This window comes from Betta splendens, chromosome 9 (assembly GCF_900634795.4).
Source record: "Betta splendens chromosome 9, fBetSpl5.4, whole genome shotgun sequence".
Lineage (NCBI taxonomy): Eukaryota > Metazoa > Chordata > Actinopteri > Anabantiformes > Osphronemidae > Betta > Betta splendens.
The window spans coordinates 29,570,235-29,586,469 of record NC_040889.2 but is presented as its reverse complement, the minus strand read 5'-3'; the positions used below and the strand labels follow the sequence as shown (position 1 = coordinate 29,586,469).

At 48.8% G+C, this 16,235-nt stretch overlaps 1 protein-coding gene across 3 annotated transcripts in view; it reads right to left on the bottom strand.

Annotated features, from left to right (window-relative positions):
* Nucleotides 1-7,613, bottom strand: part of sh2d3cb (SH2 domain containing 3Cb) — a 34,584-nt gene extending 26,971 nt beyond the window's left edge. The window contains exons 1-5 of one of the 3 annotated variants that reach the window (XM_055511993.1): nt 6,623-7,613; nt 6,069-6,129; nt 5,609-5,823; nt 3,474-4,101; nt 1,393-1,432 (exon numbers count right to left, since the gene is read on the bottom strand). In XM_055511993.1, coding sequence (XP_055367968.1) covers nt 1,393-1,432; nt 3,474-4,101; nt 5,609-5,627 — 687 coding nt within the window. In that variant the 5' untranslated portion in view covers nt 5,628-5,823; nt 6,069-6,129; nt 6,623-7,613. Of the gene's footprint in view, nt 1-1,392; nt 1,433-3,473; nt 4,102-5,608 lie in introns of all 3 variants that reach the window. The other 2 variants (XM_055511992.1, XM_029161369.3) reach the window with 2 other exon arrangements.
* Between the last annotated feature and the right edge of the window lie 8,622 nt (nt 7,614-16,235).

The window sequence follows — 16,235 nt, the reverse complement described above, 5'->3', positions numbered from 1 at the left end:
ATAGCAATCATCGCTAGCAACCAGTATTAACAACCAGTCATAGCACCCAGTGATAGCAACCAGTACTAACAACCAGTTCTTTTTCGCTCTCTCTCTCTCCCCTCACCCCAACCAGCCGCCCACATTCAGCCTGGATCTGCAGGAGGTTTCTTCCTTGTTAGAGAGGGTGTTTTTCCTCCACTTTTGGTATCATGTTGGCGCTATATAAATAAAATTTAATTGCTAAACCAGTAAGAGCACCCAGTATTAATCTGGGTACTACCAACTAGTGCTATCAAGCAGTGCTAGCACACAGTGATAGCACGCAGTACTAACAACCAGCGCTAGTAACCAGTGATAGTAACCAGTGATAGCAACCAGTGATAGCAACCAGTACTAACAACCAGCGCTAGTAACCAGTACTAACAACCAGTGCTAGTAACCAGTGATAGTAACCAGTGATAGCAACCAGTACTAACAACCAGTGCTAGTAACCAGTGACAGCACCGAATACTAACAACCAGTGCTAGCAACTAGAGCTAGTAACCAGTGCTAGCAACTAGAGCTAGTAACCAGTGCTAGCCACAGTTTTAGTTTTCAGCGAAGGCTTCTGCAGAATTCACATTGTCCTCTCAGAGCAAAAGAATTGTGGGTAATTCCTTAGCTGTGCTGTGAGTTTGTTAACAAAACCGAGGGAGGCGGCACCAGGGGCCCAAGGACACACCACAGAGCCAAGCTGAAGTTCTGGCCTCGTCGCTGTGGAAACGTCATTGTGTGACGGGTGTCATCACTCAGCAGCACTTTGTCTGTTGTGTTATAGCAACTGAACAAAGTTACTGTATATCAGCGGTGTACTGCGGCTCTGGGCCAAGAAGGTTTTCTTCTGCCCCACACACACACACGCACACAGACGCACGCACACACACATGCATGCGCACACACACACACGCACGCATGCGCGTACGCACACACACACACACACACACACACACACACACACACACACACACACACACACACATCAAAGTGCCAGGACCACTTCAAATTAAAGTAGATGCGTGTGTGCTTGTGTGGTGGAGAAAACCTGGTAGCTTTCATTCATTAGCATATCATTAATTGCCAGCTTGTCGAGTGTCCAATTATAACTCAACGAACTGGAATTTCTTCACCACCCTCAACCTTTTCCGGGCAGGGATGCTGGTCAAACTGCTGTAAGGTTGCCATGGTTGTCATGGAGACAGCCTCAAAGTACCACTGCCTAGGGCCACGTTCCGGTCTGTGTGGGGACGATGGCAGCAGCAGTGGACAGAAAGGGCCGAGGCTTTTCTGGATGCGGTGCCACGAGGAAGTGAGAACAGCAGCATCACCAAGATAAGGAGCTAAAATAAAAGCAAAGTCAAAGAGGAAACTTGCCTTCACATATTCTCCAGTGCTGTCAGTCACGCTCTGTCGCCTAAAAGAGAAAAGAGAGGTGCAAATATGACTCTTAGCTGTATTGTATGACTCTGGGGACGAACTGTCACAACAATCATCACACCTTCTTGGGTCCTTACGTTCACACTTGCCTGCTGGCTGCTACAGATAATAAAATATTAAAGCTACAAGCAGAACTTAACAGAACATGACGCAACACTCACCAGTTAACATTAATGTGCTCATTGTCATTTTACAATCATAATATGTGCAGCATTTGCTGTTTCAGGGTCTTCAAGGGAAACAATTCGAGGATTTTGACAGTAAACAGACTTTTGTGTCTAAACTAAACTATTTGGTGTATATTGAAGCCTTCAGGCCTGTACAGTGGTACATGTGGTAGTATTAGTGGTGGTAGTAAAGATAATAGCAGAGTTTGGGAAGTGCACTGTTGCTCAACTCTGACAGCAGCGTGTACTAACCCGACACCACCCAGCAACCGTTTGCAACACAAGCTTCTCCATTGAGGACTGGGAACATTTCTACTTTTGCTCCAAACCTCGATTCTGCAAATCATCTGGTCTGAAGGTGAAACAAAGGAAACGTCCTTCTCTTTCACACCAGCTGGTTCTCAGCAAGTCTGAACTTCAGCTCAGTACACACTCTTCAGCCCATGTTTAGAAACTGACGGAGGAAAAACCCCAGAGAGCTGTTTGAGTTCGACAGCAGAGACGGGTTGTGTCAGAGAATGTGAGCGTTGGCAAAGTGAAACTTCCTCAACAGTCACATCAGGGGAGGTGACCTTTTGTTCCCAAACACAAACTGTGAGGACACACAGCAAACACACGGCGTGCGTCAGCTGCTCTATAGAATTCATGAACTAATTACGCCATGAAATAAGAGACGTAATGAAAGCAAGTCTGATTTATTGGGATTAGGAAACGTCCTCATGATGAAACCTTCATTAAGGCTGTTGAAGCTGTTATGTAACGTACAGGAGCTGAAAACGCACATTCGACTGAAACTCGGGGACAAACTTTCAAAGAACTGTGACATTTTCACACAGGTTTCGCTTCACTTTAACTTTGTGATATCAGTTCTGTTAGTGTGGTTGTTCTGTGGCGCCAGCATCACCAGCCAGTGGCTCAGCGTCCTCCCAGACCCAGGAGCTGTGCTTCAAAGCTCCTGGAAACCCTCATCATGCCTGCATGAGGCCACGCACACATCTGCCCACATCTGTTTCACTGGAACAACAAAGTGCAAACGGAGGCTTTTTCCTAATGAGGTTCAAAGTGAGGAAATCACCTGGTGCCAATCAGGAGCAACGCCCGAGGCTCAACGTGGCCCGACGGTCACATTCAACATTGTAGAGTCTTTGCTGATTCCTTCGTGCCTGGACAACATATATAACACATCTGCATGTTCATAAGGAAAAATACCCTGAGTAAAAAAGTAGAGCAGATACGGAGGAGCGTCAAGCTGTGGTTCCTATGAGCAGCTCACAGCACAGAGACGGTGACGATGCGCGCGCGGAGTGGGAATAAAGTCCTCGTCCCCGGATCACATTCCTCTTATCTGAGCCACAGTCCGGTCCACAGCCAACCTGCACGCGCACGCGCACGCGACTACACTTGTAAAAGTTTTTCTCGAGAAGAGGTTTTGCGCCGTTGGCTGCGCTGACGCTCCGCAGACTCACCGCCGACGCTGCTACGTCTCTCCTCTCCTCGTTCCCGGCGCGGAGCGACCCACTCCCACAGACCACATCTTCCCCGACCCGACACCAGCCCCGAACCCGCTACTGCTGGGTCTGACTCGCTGTGACGCCCGGGCCGCGGCCAGTGCGCATGCGCCCTGCTACCGCACCGCGCGTTTACGCACGGGTGTTGTTCTGGTTCAGGGGTTCACTCACTGACATGTAGAGTAAATCGCAGTACGGTATTGGGTCTCGTTAGTAGCAGAAGTCGTGGTTCTAAGCGTTTTCACACCATCATTGTTTTCAGATGCTCGGTCCGTTCAGTCCATTTCCAGTCCAACGTTGGGATTACAGCAGGTTATTGTGTGTGTAGTAAATAGACTCTCACCCGTCTCCAGTGGTCACTTCCTGCGCAGCCACCGCTGTCCCGCTGCTCTCCTGCGTGTCGGGGCCTCCTCGCCGCTCCTCCACGTGGCCGCGAGCCGCTTGAAGCCCCCGGTCCATGGGAACGTACACATCCTGAGCAGAACCCCCCGTGGGGCCGTTGGTGGCCATGTGTGGAGGCTTCCCGGAGCCCTGGGCTGCTGACGCGTCCGCGTGCCTGTGGCCTTTGGATGCCGGGGTCAAAGGTGAAGCCCCGGCTGGCGTGGCTGCATTCGCAGGCCGATCCAGGCTGCTCAGACTGAGGCCGGACAGAGCCGCGAGCAGGGGGGACTCTCGGACATGATCCCCCGCCTCCCACTGGCTCTGCCCGCCACTCTCCCCCTCCTCCTCCTTCTTCTTCTTCTCCTTGAAGCTCTTCTTCAGCTTCTCACTGCGAGGCACAGTGCCCACATGTGTGTACATGTGTCTGGAGCAGGCGTAGCTGGAGCTGTGGGAGTAGGACTCCATGTCATCCACTGACTGGGCCTCGGCCGCCGCGCCGCTCAGCTTCCCATCATGCTCTGGGGCTGCCTTGACGATGGCCTTTTGGCGGCGGGTAGAGAGATTTGTGAGGCTCCCAAACCACTTAAGACCTGAAGAATGAGGCAGTGAGTGTAATAATAACATCATGCAACAGGAGTTTGTGCTATTGTTGCACACCCTCCTCATTCGTTCTTCATTCCTGCAAAGTTTTTGAGAGTTTTTTGTTATTGGTTAAAAATTAAATTACACAAAGACATATTTTTCGCTGTGGAGCTTGTGGTGAATTTTATTCATCCAGTGGTAAAGCAAAACTATTCGCCCTCTGAGCGGCACCAGAACAGTGGAGAGGAAAACCCAGCAGAACCAGGTCGGGACCGGCCAAGTCATGCGATTATGAAGAAATGGTCGTGTCATTAATGTTGAAACTCTGATGTGAGGTGTGATGCAGTGCAGGAAATGACTCTTATTTCACAGATGATGACACGCAGCCTTCAGGAAAAACTGAACTTCATTATCGTCAGATCAAACAGCTTCGCTCCAGCTGTTGATTCCTGCGTATTTGTGAATTTCCAGCTGGGATGAATAAAGTACCTATCCATCTACCTTTCTATATATTGTTTGTTGTTTTATTCAGCGTGTCAGCACCTCGATGACAGACCTGACCTGAGTCAGAGTGGACCCTCTGTGACCTTCTGCTGCCCAAAAACACGCCCTTCATCTGGACCCTGAAGGCACCTTCAGCTCTGTGCTGCTGTAAGTGATGCTCAACATCTGGAAACTGTCTTTACTGAACTAAGTTAAGTCTAGTAAAACTCAACTTCCGTGACTGATCTGTGTCTAGAAATAGTAAATGTACAGAGACACCAGTGTCTTTTCTGGGCGGTGGAAGAGGGAAGTGACCTCTACCCTCAGATTCCCATCAGCAGAGATATTTTTGTGACTTCAGGGACAGTGAAGGCATCGCTGTGCGGCTGTGTGATGACAGGCCACTGAGCGTTAGTGACCTTCTGTCACGGTCCAGCACCGACGGGACGTGATGCCGCTTCTTCCAGGCCCGGCTGGGCTCAATGAACGGCCCTCAGACGCCTCAGAAACACTGAGCTGCTGTCCTTCAGCCGTACCGGCTCCATTCACAGAGCACAAAGCTGGCTCTGTACAGCAGTTGCTAAGTGGGACAGTGAACACAGAAGCAGCGCAGTGATGCCACTTTCAATAGATCACAGCCTTCAGTGACGCTGCACAAATAAAGCTCCATCGCACGCTGGAGGCCAGTAACGAGGTGCTCAACTACTTCATGGACTCCATCTGCTGATGTGCAGGATGTTGACTGGATCCGAAGCCTTTTACCCAAAACACTAATTAAAGTTTGTTTGGCATCAACATTAGACTTAAGACTGAGCAGCTTTATATCTGAGCTGTGGGTTAGGTGCGTTACAGTGGGGGAGCATGGAGTCAGGGTTCATACAAACACAAGGACGTGTACGCAGCCTCAACAGCTCGACTGGAACCGGACTGAAACGCAGTGAAACAGGGCGCTGCATTTACTGCTGTCGCACTAAAAGCTGCTGGTGCAAAGATCAGACTCCTGGTAAACACAAAGTTAGTCAAGGAACTCACTCAGCTTGCGTTTGTTCATGATCCACAGGTTTCCTGAGCTTCACCTTCCGCCGGCTCCTGCAGTGAGACGCTGAGCCGCATGCTCCGACTCTGCTTCCTGTCTTTTCAGCGCGGAGGAAGTGGTCTGAGCGCTGGCGTCATGTTCAGTAGATGCAATCAGATGACAAGGGAGACTGAGTCTCCCACTGAAGGCACCACAGCCACAGCCTGAAAGCCTAAGGAGAGCCAGTCACTGGGTGACTGTAGGTCCATGTAGGTGTATCCAGGAAATGCACAACGAAATATCCCAGAATCCACAGATGCAGGTACATTAAATTCAGCAGCAGTAGATGAGGTAAACTCTTCTGTTATCACCATAAAACATCTGTAATCTGAGGAGCACAGCTGTAACTCATGTGAGAACAGGGGAAGCTCCAAACTGAAACCTTCAGGGACCTTGTAGGAATTACTGCACACATACTTAACGCTTCCTGCTTTTCCTCTGGGCTCCACATCTGGCTCTCCTGACCCAGATGTTCCTCCTATAAAACACAGCCACACGAAGCAGGTTGCACATGATGATTTGTTTTAATTTAGACTTTGCTTCCTTTAAGTCATCTGAGTCCGACCTCCGACGTGGCCCTGAACGCAGCATAAATACACAGATACTGGCATCATTCCCACATTGACACTGGCTGCTCTGTCTCTGCTGCTCCATTGTTGAGGCGCAGCTGCTTGTTGTGACTGACCTTCTGTCTGAAGCTGACAGAAAAGAGTTGTTATGTTGTCTGGAAGGAGACGTCTGCATCACAGAGAACGTCACAGCTCACAGAAAACGTCTGCAGCACGTTCTCATCTGATACGTGGAAACAGAAACGAGCTCCACCACAGCAGCTTTGCACCAGCAAACACATCCACTCAGTTTGAAACTAAAACAGTTTGGCCTCCTGCTCGGAGTCATCCATCCAAATCAAACCACAGCAGCTTTAGGAATTTGCATTTCTTACTTATTTGAAGATTGAAAACTAATTTTACCTGACTGTATAGTTTAGTGTGTGATGCTTGTATTCCCACGTCTGATCCTGTGGAGCCTGAGCAGCCTGTAGTTCAGCTGCAGCTCTACGCTTCACCATCAGATGGCAGCAGAACGCCTCGTCTCTGTAGTAGGTGTCAGATGTAATAACATTCCTTCAAAGAGGTGCAGCTTTGACAACAGTAAGACATTTACAAGGTCACAGGCACCGTGACCTTCAAGCAACAAAACCTGATCAGCAGAACTGTTGTTCAGTAGTCAACGTTTTTGTAAGTGTCTGGGAACAATTACCAGAAACCCACTGATGAAGAAATGTGAGAGGAACAGAATCCCTGATGTTACTGCGCTTTGCAGTCTGCTGCCACAGAAACACGACGATGTGAAGCTTCTCTTCTCACAAACACAGAGAACGTGAAACGTGTCCGGCAACCAGCAGCACCATCTGGCCCAAACCCGCTAATTTATGTTCTTCCCTCAGTTCAAGGGAATAAACACAGAGTCTGTGCATGTTCTTTAAAGACACTGAGTCCGTGTCCTGCTGCAGTGGCCTGAAGTGAATGGAACCGATTTGAATGTCTTTGGTTTTCATCTCGTGTGCTGTAAACGGGAAACGTTTTACAGACCTCACATGACACGAGCTGGAGTCAGCAGAGAGGAGAACGTTCCTCGGGTCAGAGGTCATCGTGAGTCTCAGCTCCTCGCTAGCGTCGTCACGCGCTGGAATCATGATGAGCTGGTGTTCACTGCAGCTGCCTCACACGCAGAGCGTCCCTCCGAGCTCTGTTTGCTGAACACACCTCTCCTGGGGCTCATCCCAGGTGATGCTACCGGACGTAACTCCCAGCAGAACCGGACGACGGCTACAACGCCCGGCGCTTCATCACCGCACAACATGAACGCAACAGGAAGGAAGAGAACATTTTAGAAAACAAGAGCAGAGTGTGTGTGCGTGTGCATGCGCGCGTGTGTGTGTCTGTGTGTGTGCGTGCGCGTGTGTGTGTCTGTGTGTGTGTGCGTGCGCGTGTGTGTGTGTGTGTGTGTGCGCGCGTGTGTCTGTGCGTGCGTGTGCGTGCGTGCGTGTGCGCGTGTGTGTGTCTGCGTGTGTGTGCATGCGCGCGTGTGTCTGTGTGTGTGCGTGCGCGTGCGTGCGTCCGCATGTGTGTGTCTGTGCGTGTGTGTGTCTGTGTTTGTGTGTGCATGCGTGCGTGCGTGACCTTGGGTGCCGTGAAGCTGCTGGCATCATGCAGCGGCTCATCAAATATTTAGAGCTTGATCTAATTCAGGACGTCGAGGTCTCGAGGTGCTACAGAGGAGAAGCCTCTGGAAGTTAACATCCCATAATTAACACTTCCTCGTGCCCTTGTCAAATTTTTTCTTCACCTGGTTCACAGTAGAAGGAAGGTGTTTCACCTGTAAGTACACACATGCATGTAGTACCAGTGTGTAGTACTGTATCTGTGTGTGTAGTATCTATGTGTAGGACTGTATCTATTCAATTCAATTCAATTTTATTTATATAGCGCCAAATCACAACAAAGTTATTTCAAGGCACTTTACAAAGTAAGGTTTAAAACCTCACACAACTAAACCCAACAAATCCCACATACAGCAAGCATTTAATTTGACAGCAACAGTGGAGGGGAAAAACTCCCTCTCTAACGAGGAAGAAACCTCCAGCAGAACCAGGCTGGATGTGGGCGGCCATCTGCCTCGACCGGTTGGGGTGAGGGGAGAGAGAGAGAGAAAAGCACAACAAAAAGAGGAGCTTGGTAGCTAAAAGCTCCGCCCCCCGTTCTACATTTAAAGACTCTAGGAACCACAAGTAGCCCAGCGCTCTGAGAACGAAGCGTTCTGCTGGGAGCATAAGGAACTATGAGGTCTTTAAGATAAGAAGGAAATTATCATTGAGTACTTTGTAGGTGAGTAGGAGAATTTTAAATTCTATCCTACATTTTACAGGCAGCCAGTACAGAGAAGCTAATGTAGAAGAAATGTGATCTCTCTTTCTAAGTCCTGTTGAACTCTGGCTGCAGCATTTTGAATAAGATGTAGGCTTTTTAAGGAGCTGTTAGGACATCCTATGAGTAAGCAGTTAAAGTAGTCCAGCCTAGAGGTAACAAATGCATGGATCAGTTTCTCTGCATCGCTCTGAGAGAGGATGCTTCTGATTTTAACTATATTTCTAAGGTGGAAGTAGGCGGTTCTGGAGATTTGTTTAATGTATGATGTAAAAGAGAGATCCTGGTCAAAGATGACACCAAGGTTCCTCACAGTAGAATCTGAAGCTAATGTTATGCCATCCAGGGTGGCTATCTGACTCAAAGGTGTCTCTCTCAGATTTTTAGGCCCAACAATAAGAATCTCGGTTTTATCTGAGTTTAGTTGAAGGAAGTTTTGGGACATCCAGGATTTGATGTCTTTTAAACAACCCTGAATTTTGACTAGTTGTTCTGTTTCATTTGGTTCTATCTATCTGTGTGTAGTACCAGTATGTAGTTCCAGTATGTAGTACCAGTGTGTAGTATCTGCGTGTAGTACATGTGTAGTATCTGTGTGTAGGACTGTATCTGTGTGTAGTACCAGTGTGTAGTTTCTGTGTGTAGTATCTGTGTGTAGGACTGTATCTCTGTGTAGTAACAGTATGTAGTACCAGTGTGAAGTACAAGTGTGTAGTATCTGTGTGTAGGACTGTATCTGTGTGTAGTACCAGTGTGTAGTACCTGTGTGTAGTACCAGTGTGTAGTATCTGCGTGTAGTAACAGTGTGTAGTACCAGTGTGTAGTACCTGTATGTAGTACCAGTGTGTAGTACCAGTGTTTAGTACCAGTGTGTAGTACCTGTGTGTAGTACCAGTGTGTATAGTACCTGTGTGTAGTACCAGTGTGTAGTACCAGTGTGTAGTACCTGTGTGTAGTACCAGTGTGTAGTACCTGTGTGTCGTACTGTATCTGTGTGTGTAATATCTGTGTGAGTACCAGTGTGTAGTACCAGTGTGTAGTACCAGTGTGTAGTACCAACGTATACGTGCAGCGTGTCTGTTTGTGTCTTTGCTGCCTTTGTCATCACTAGGACTTTTCCAGCGTCTCTGTGTGGAGGTGACTTTCATTTCTAGCTTCGACTTACTACAGATCCAATGTTCGTTAGAGCTTTGAGTAAATAATAAATGATATTCTGCATAGTCTACTTCTGTCACAGGGAATAACTGACAGTGAGGCTTCTGTGAGTTAGTTCATACGTGACGTGCAGATTGAGACTGGCTGTAGCTCTGACCCCCTGCTGTGCTCGGTTTGAGAGGAGGCGCGTCTCCATCTGTCCAGCTTGGCTCACAGTGAAGTAGAAGTACAGTTTCCTTCATGTTCCTGCAGCCACAAACATTGAGATAACATCAGTATGTGACGTTCAAACCGAGGCCCAAACAAGCGGTGGGAGGGGTTTTGTTCAGGGATGTTGGGGGCGGAGCCTAAGCCGGCCGTATAAATATGGCCGAGCCACAGTCAACGGCTGCAGGACAGAAGTAGGTGTGACTCAGTGAAGCAGGAAAATGTAACTTTCATCATCTGCATCTAGATTCACAAGTTTACATAAATTTACGATGCAGCTTGAACTGGTAAATGCTGAAGTGAAGAGCTGAGCTGTGGATGATGATCCCAGTAAGAGTTAATGGTTCATAGCAGACATCTTCACCTGCTTCCTATAGTTGTGCTGCTTGATTTGTTTCCTGTACCTGCACCTCCATTAATACAGTACTATCCGTATGTAAAATAATCAGAGATTAAGGCATAAAACTCTTATATTTAATGTTCTGGTTTGAGCTGTCACTCCAACCATCAGTCACTGCAGAGCTTCTAAGTCTGAACCTGCCATTGAAATTCAGCAGCGGTGGTGAAGGACACAGATCAGAGACGGGCAGAGCCCTCAGTGATTAACGGTGAGCGTCTGGTTACTCCAGCAGCAGTAAACGCACGACAGGTGATTACTGCTGCTACATGTGCTTTCATTTTACTAATAACCTGAAGGTCTGTGATGCTTCTGAATACCTGGATCCTTCTAAAGCAAGCAGGTTAAAGGAAAACTTCACCGATTTTTAATAAGGGTTAAACAAAAAGACTTCGGGTAATATTTAAGAGTAAAGTAACACTCAGATTGCTCTATAATTTTTATTCCTCTGTTAAGACGCCTCGGCAGATGGTTTGCCATGGCCTCAAAAACTACAACTAGTGCTTCCTGGTTTCCTCTGTATCTGCCCCAGCAACGGTTGGGCTGAGAGGGGGCGTGGCCAGGCTGGTTTGACTTTGACACCCCTGCATTAACCTCGTGCATTAGTATCGTCACAGAGACCATTGGAAACGACAACCGTCTTGTTGTTCCTTCCACTAACAGCAGATGAAGAAAAGAAGAGGGTTTTGGATAAATGAGGAATCTGTGGCTTTCTAACAACTGTCTGCTTTGATTCAAAATAAAAAGCTGCTGGATGACTTAGAAACAATGTCTTTATTCAAACACACTTTGACCAGGAAACACTAGTTGTAGTCTGTGAGCCAAAAGCAAATAATTCACCAGTCTGTGTTGGAGAAGGAATGACTGATAACCTCTCTGCATATAAATTATGGAGGAATCAGAGTGTCCTCATTCTTAAATACTACCCATCATTCTTTGGTCAAGTTTTCCTTTGGAAACTGGAAGTTCAAATTAGCAGATTATATTTTTACCAAGGAGGTGATTGGATGACAGACGAAGGAGGTGAAGGTGTGAAGGTCTGAGGTGTTTCTACTGCTGCGAGATTCACAGAGACTTATAATATACATCAGTTCACAGAGGATTTACTCACACTCCTAAATAAGGCAACTGTTCTTACTGTAACGTTCAGTGTTGGAGGCTCGAGCTTTTTATTCACTGGACAACAAGGGGGCGTTGGCTGAGACCCGCTTCAGGCCTGTGGAGGCAGGAAGGAGCCACAACTCATTTAGTTAAATCAGTTGTCATGTACAGTAGCACTGAGCATCTGTGAAAGGTCAAAGGTCACGAGTAATAAATAACCAATTGCAAATCAGTAAATTACATTCTCAACTAGATACAGTACGTTGTGTTCTGATAAGTGCAGTTGTCAAATGAAGATAAGAAGCTGAACAGTTCATCTGAATGAATGCATGACAGGCTCCTCCGTTTATGTTATGTTCCTTTTTTAAAGCCCCTGACCATGAAGGTCTGGCTTCAGCTCATCAGAGCAGACTCTACCTGCTGAGGAGACTGCGGTCTTTTGGAGTGAGGGGCCACTCCTGAAGACCTTCTATGACTCTGTGGTGGCATCAGCCATCCTGTACGGTGTGGTCTGCTGGGGCAGCAGCATCACAGCGAGGGACAGGAAGAGACTGGACAGGATCATCAGAAAGTCCAGCTCTGTCCTGGGCTGCACTCTGGACACGGTGCAGGAGGTGGGTGAGAGAAGGGTCCTGGCTAAACTGACATCCATCATGGACCAGGACTCTCACCCACTGGAGGACTCACTGTCTGCTCTGGAGAGCAGCTTCAGTAGCAGACTGATCCACCCTCGCTGTGTGAAGGAGAGATATCGTAGATCCTTCCTACCTGCTGCTGTCAGACTGTACAATCAGAACTGTTGACCACGTCTCACCACAGTCACTCACCCACTGCATCAGTGGTTTATATAGCAACCTGCTCTGCACAATATTTGTGTAAATCTGTGAACAATCATGTATGTTGTTACTATTAAAAATCTTACCCATTACTGTGCAATAACCCTGCAATGACCTCATACTCACTCTAACTGTACTGTACTGCTTTGTACTGTGCCAACACAAACTGTTCTGTACCTGTATTCTCGCTCATCTGTACTGCTGTTGTGAGACGTAATTTCCCCACTGCGGGACTATTAAAGGTTTTCTTATCTTCTTATCTTCTTATCTTATCAGCGTAGTCTGAACCGGTGCTGGACTGGCACACTGAGCCTTATCACAGCCTGTGTCATATAATTCTAGACAGTGCAGGTGAGGACGGGTCTGAAATCCAAACAACAGCAACGGGCCGAGAGGATATAACAAGAAGCAACAGCAGCCCTAGAAGCAAAGAAGGACCTGAGCAACAGAGAAGGTACAGTAGCAGCGACAGGAAGCTGCACAGCCACCGCTCATTCAGCTTTGTGCTCTGCTACTACTGTACTGCATGTGTACAATAGATCTGGACCAGGCTGAAGCCAGAACCAGTTAATCCTGGATCTGCTGGATGTTTGTCTCTGACGTCTCAGAGTCAATGCTACAGTATATAAATAAACTGAATCAATTCAAAATAAAAATAAACAATTGATATTGAAATAATTGATTGTGTAGAGACATCCCTCTGTGTTCAGACACTGATTCTACACGTGATTTCCTGCTTCCAGCCACGTGAGCTGCAGGACTCAGATAAGACCGAGCCAGGTCCGGTCCGGTCTGCCAGCTCTGTCTCCTCATCTCACTCATTCCCTCATTCACAGTCTGTCTCGTCTTCATTTGTGTTTCTCCTCGTCGCCTCCACATCTCACACCTTCCAGCAGAGGCTCGGGCTCAGGCTCCTCCTTCAGAATCCCTGGAGCCTATAAACAGACCAAAATAACTTATGTGCATGATCACATGTTCATGCTTGGTGAAGTTTTTTTCTGAGTGCTTCTGTCCTGCAGCGTCTTTTTATTAAATGACTTCATTGATCTTATCCACACTGGAAACGTCAGCAGCAGATGCTTTAAGGCTGGATCGAACTGATTTGTCCAGCTCATGGTCCTTGTTGGTTCTGTTGGTTCTGATAGGGGTCATCATGTACCCTGCCCGGTCTGAGGCTCTGCAGCCAAAGATTCAACAAGCTGATGCTGTCTAAACAGTGTATTTTTATATGTAGCCTCGCTTGGTTTTCAATGATTTTCACATGGAGTCTAATTTGCTACTTACTAATTAATAGCCTTTTTTTGTGTGGATTTCTGAGCATCAGTCTAGCTGCTCGACACTTTGGTGATTATTAAAGCTTCATAGCTCTACAGGAGAGTAATAAGCCTGGTCCAGAGAAGACAACTGGTGCTGACGAGCTGCTGCTGCAGAGGCAGCGCCTCGGTGTCCGCTCCACCTGCTGCTCAGTGACAGAGTTGACACCACACTCGCCCTGTGACCCAGCCCCGTGCTGACGCAGCAGAACCGCAGCCAGCGGTCCACCCCGTCTAAACAGGGTTAGAGCCCGCAGCCACAGCCACAGCCACAGCCACAGCCACAGCGCGCAGCCACAGCGCGCAGCCACAGCGCGCAGCCACAGCCACAGCCACAGCCACAGCCACAGCCACAGCGCGCAGCCACAGCGCGCAGCCACAGCGCGCAGCCACAGCGCACAGCCACAGCGCACAGCCACAGCGCGGCCACAGCTACTGCGCGCAGCCACAGCCACAGCGCGCAGCCACAGCGCGCAGCCACAGCCCAGCCACAGCTACTGCGCGCAGCCACAGCCACAGCGCGCAGCCACAGCGCGCAGCCACAGCCCAGCCACAGCTACTGCGCGCAGCCACAGCGCAGCCAGCGCAGCCACAGCGCGCAGCCACAGCGCACAGCCACAGCGCACAGCCACAGCGCGGCCACAGCTACTGCGCGCAGCCACAGCCACAGCGCGCAGCCACAGCGCGCAGCCACAGCGCGCAGCCACAGCCCAGCCACAGCCACTGCGCGCAGCCACAGCGCAGCCACAGCGCAGCCGCAGCCACAGCCACAGCCACAGCGCAGCCACAGCCACAGCGCAGCCACAGCGCAGCCACAGCGCAGCCACAGCGCGCAGCCACCGCGCGCAGCCACAGCGCGCAGCCACAGCGCGCAGCCACAGCGCAGCCAGCGCAGCCACAGCGCACAGCCACAGCGCGGCCGCAGCCACAGCGCGGCCACAGCGCAGCCACAGCGCAGCCGCAGCCACAGCCACAGCGCGCAGCCACAGCGCAGCCAGCGCAGCCACAGCGCAGCCACAGCGCAGCCACAGCGCGGCCACAGCCACTGCGCGCAGCCACAGCGCGGCCACAGCGCAGCCACAGCGCAGCCGCAGCCGCAGCCACAGCCACAGCCACAGCGCAGCCACAGCGCAGCCACAGCGCAGCCACAGCGCAGCCACAGCGCAGCCATGCTCCGTGACAGCCCCGTCGCTGCCTGATCATGAGACGCTGCTGGTCATTTAGAAGTAGGGACATCTGCAGCACTGAGCACAAACTGACAGGTTGGGTGTGAGAGGAGACAACGAGGAACTCACTCAGGAAGGAAAGAATTAAACACAGTGGTGGTGAAAAGAATGATGATGATGATGATGATGATGATGGTGATGAAGATGATGGTACAGTACCACTCACCCATGTGATGTGCAGCTCAGACACCACAGGAGCGTGAATGACTGAGTGACACGCCATCCTCATCAGAGGACGACTGATGAGACACCTGAAGTGAAGTGAAGAGGCCTGAGTTCAGCGACTGTTCGTCAACGGTGACTCACCAGCTCTACTTGCTTTTACCTGAACTGCTTCTGCTGGAGTTTTTTTTTTGTGGATGTTTTGCACCTGAGAAGAGTTAAAAAAACGAAGATGTACTACTCTGAGAGTAATTCATGGGACCATAATCACCAGTTAATCCATCTAAAAATAGGCGTAATGCTGAATTACTCGAATTTACAGAGAACTGAGCTGTTGGTTCAATTTAACACTAACTTACAAACGCACAATGTCTTTTTATAAAATGATTTGAATAAACAGTAGAGCAAGGTTTACTCCTGACCTAACATGGCTTTGTTTAGTGATGTAAAAGCAAGTATCTGTCTCTGAACCACAAATGAAAACTCTGATAATAAAGTCAGACTATTCTTCTCATTCTGTACTTCAACAGCAAAAGAGTTGGCAGCATAATAAAAATGCATGTAACAGTTGCACTAATGTGAAATAAAACTTTTCACACCTCAACTGTGAATTGCCACACAGACCCTGCTGTGCTTTTCGTTGTTCAGATTATACAACCAGTGAAAGTCTGCACTTACAACCACTTCATGGCCTCCGGACGATGGGTGTCAGTGAGTTTAGCCCTCAGAGACAGTCAGGTTAGCTCAGGGACGTGTCCTTAAACCGTGACGGATGTGATGATGTCAGAACTGTTTCCAGGGAGCTGCTTTTTACCAAATGAGCTGAAGCATCAAACGATAAACCAACTCAAATATGAGTGTGCTTGATGAGAGTCTCGCTGGAACTATGGTGTTGGACGAACATGATGTGAATATTAAGCCTCAAGCTACTACCTTCAGTCACTGATTTGTGTTCTAGTTGTTGTAAGTAGATGGAGCTGCAGGGCCCCTGTTGTCACTCTAATGTGAATGTAATCGGCCCTAAACTGTAGGTCATTTTTGCATACAGATATAATAACACGTAAATATTAAACACTGAGACCACCATAAACAATTTGCAGCAGCTAATTCAACCTAAACCAAACCTAAACCCGGGGAGTGTAAATATTTGCTGGATCCTTTTCCGACATCAAGCGAAGCCATCTTGTCACTGGACGATCTTTGCTTTCAAGTACCAATCTGAGGCGCATGCGCGTTCGGAGCCTCCGCTCCCCCTTTCGC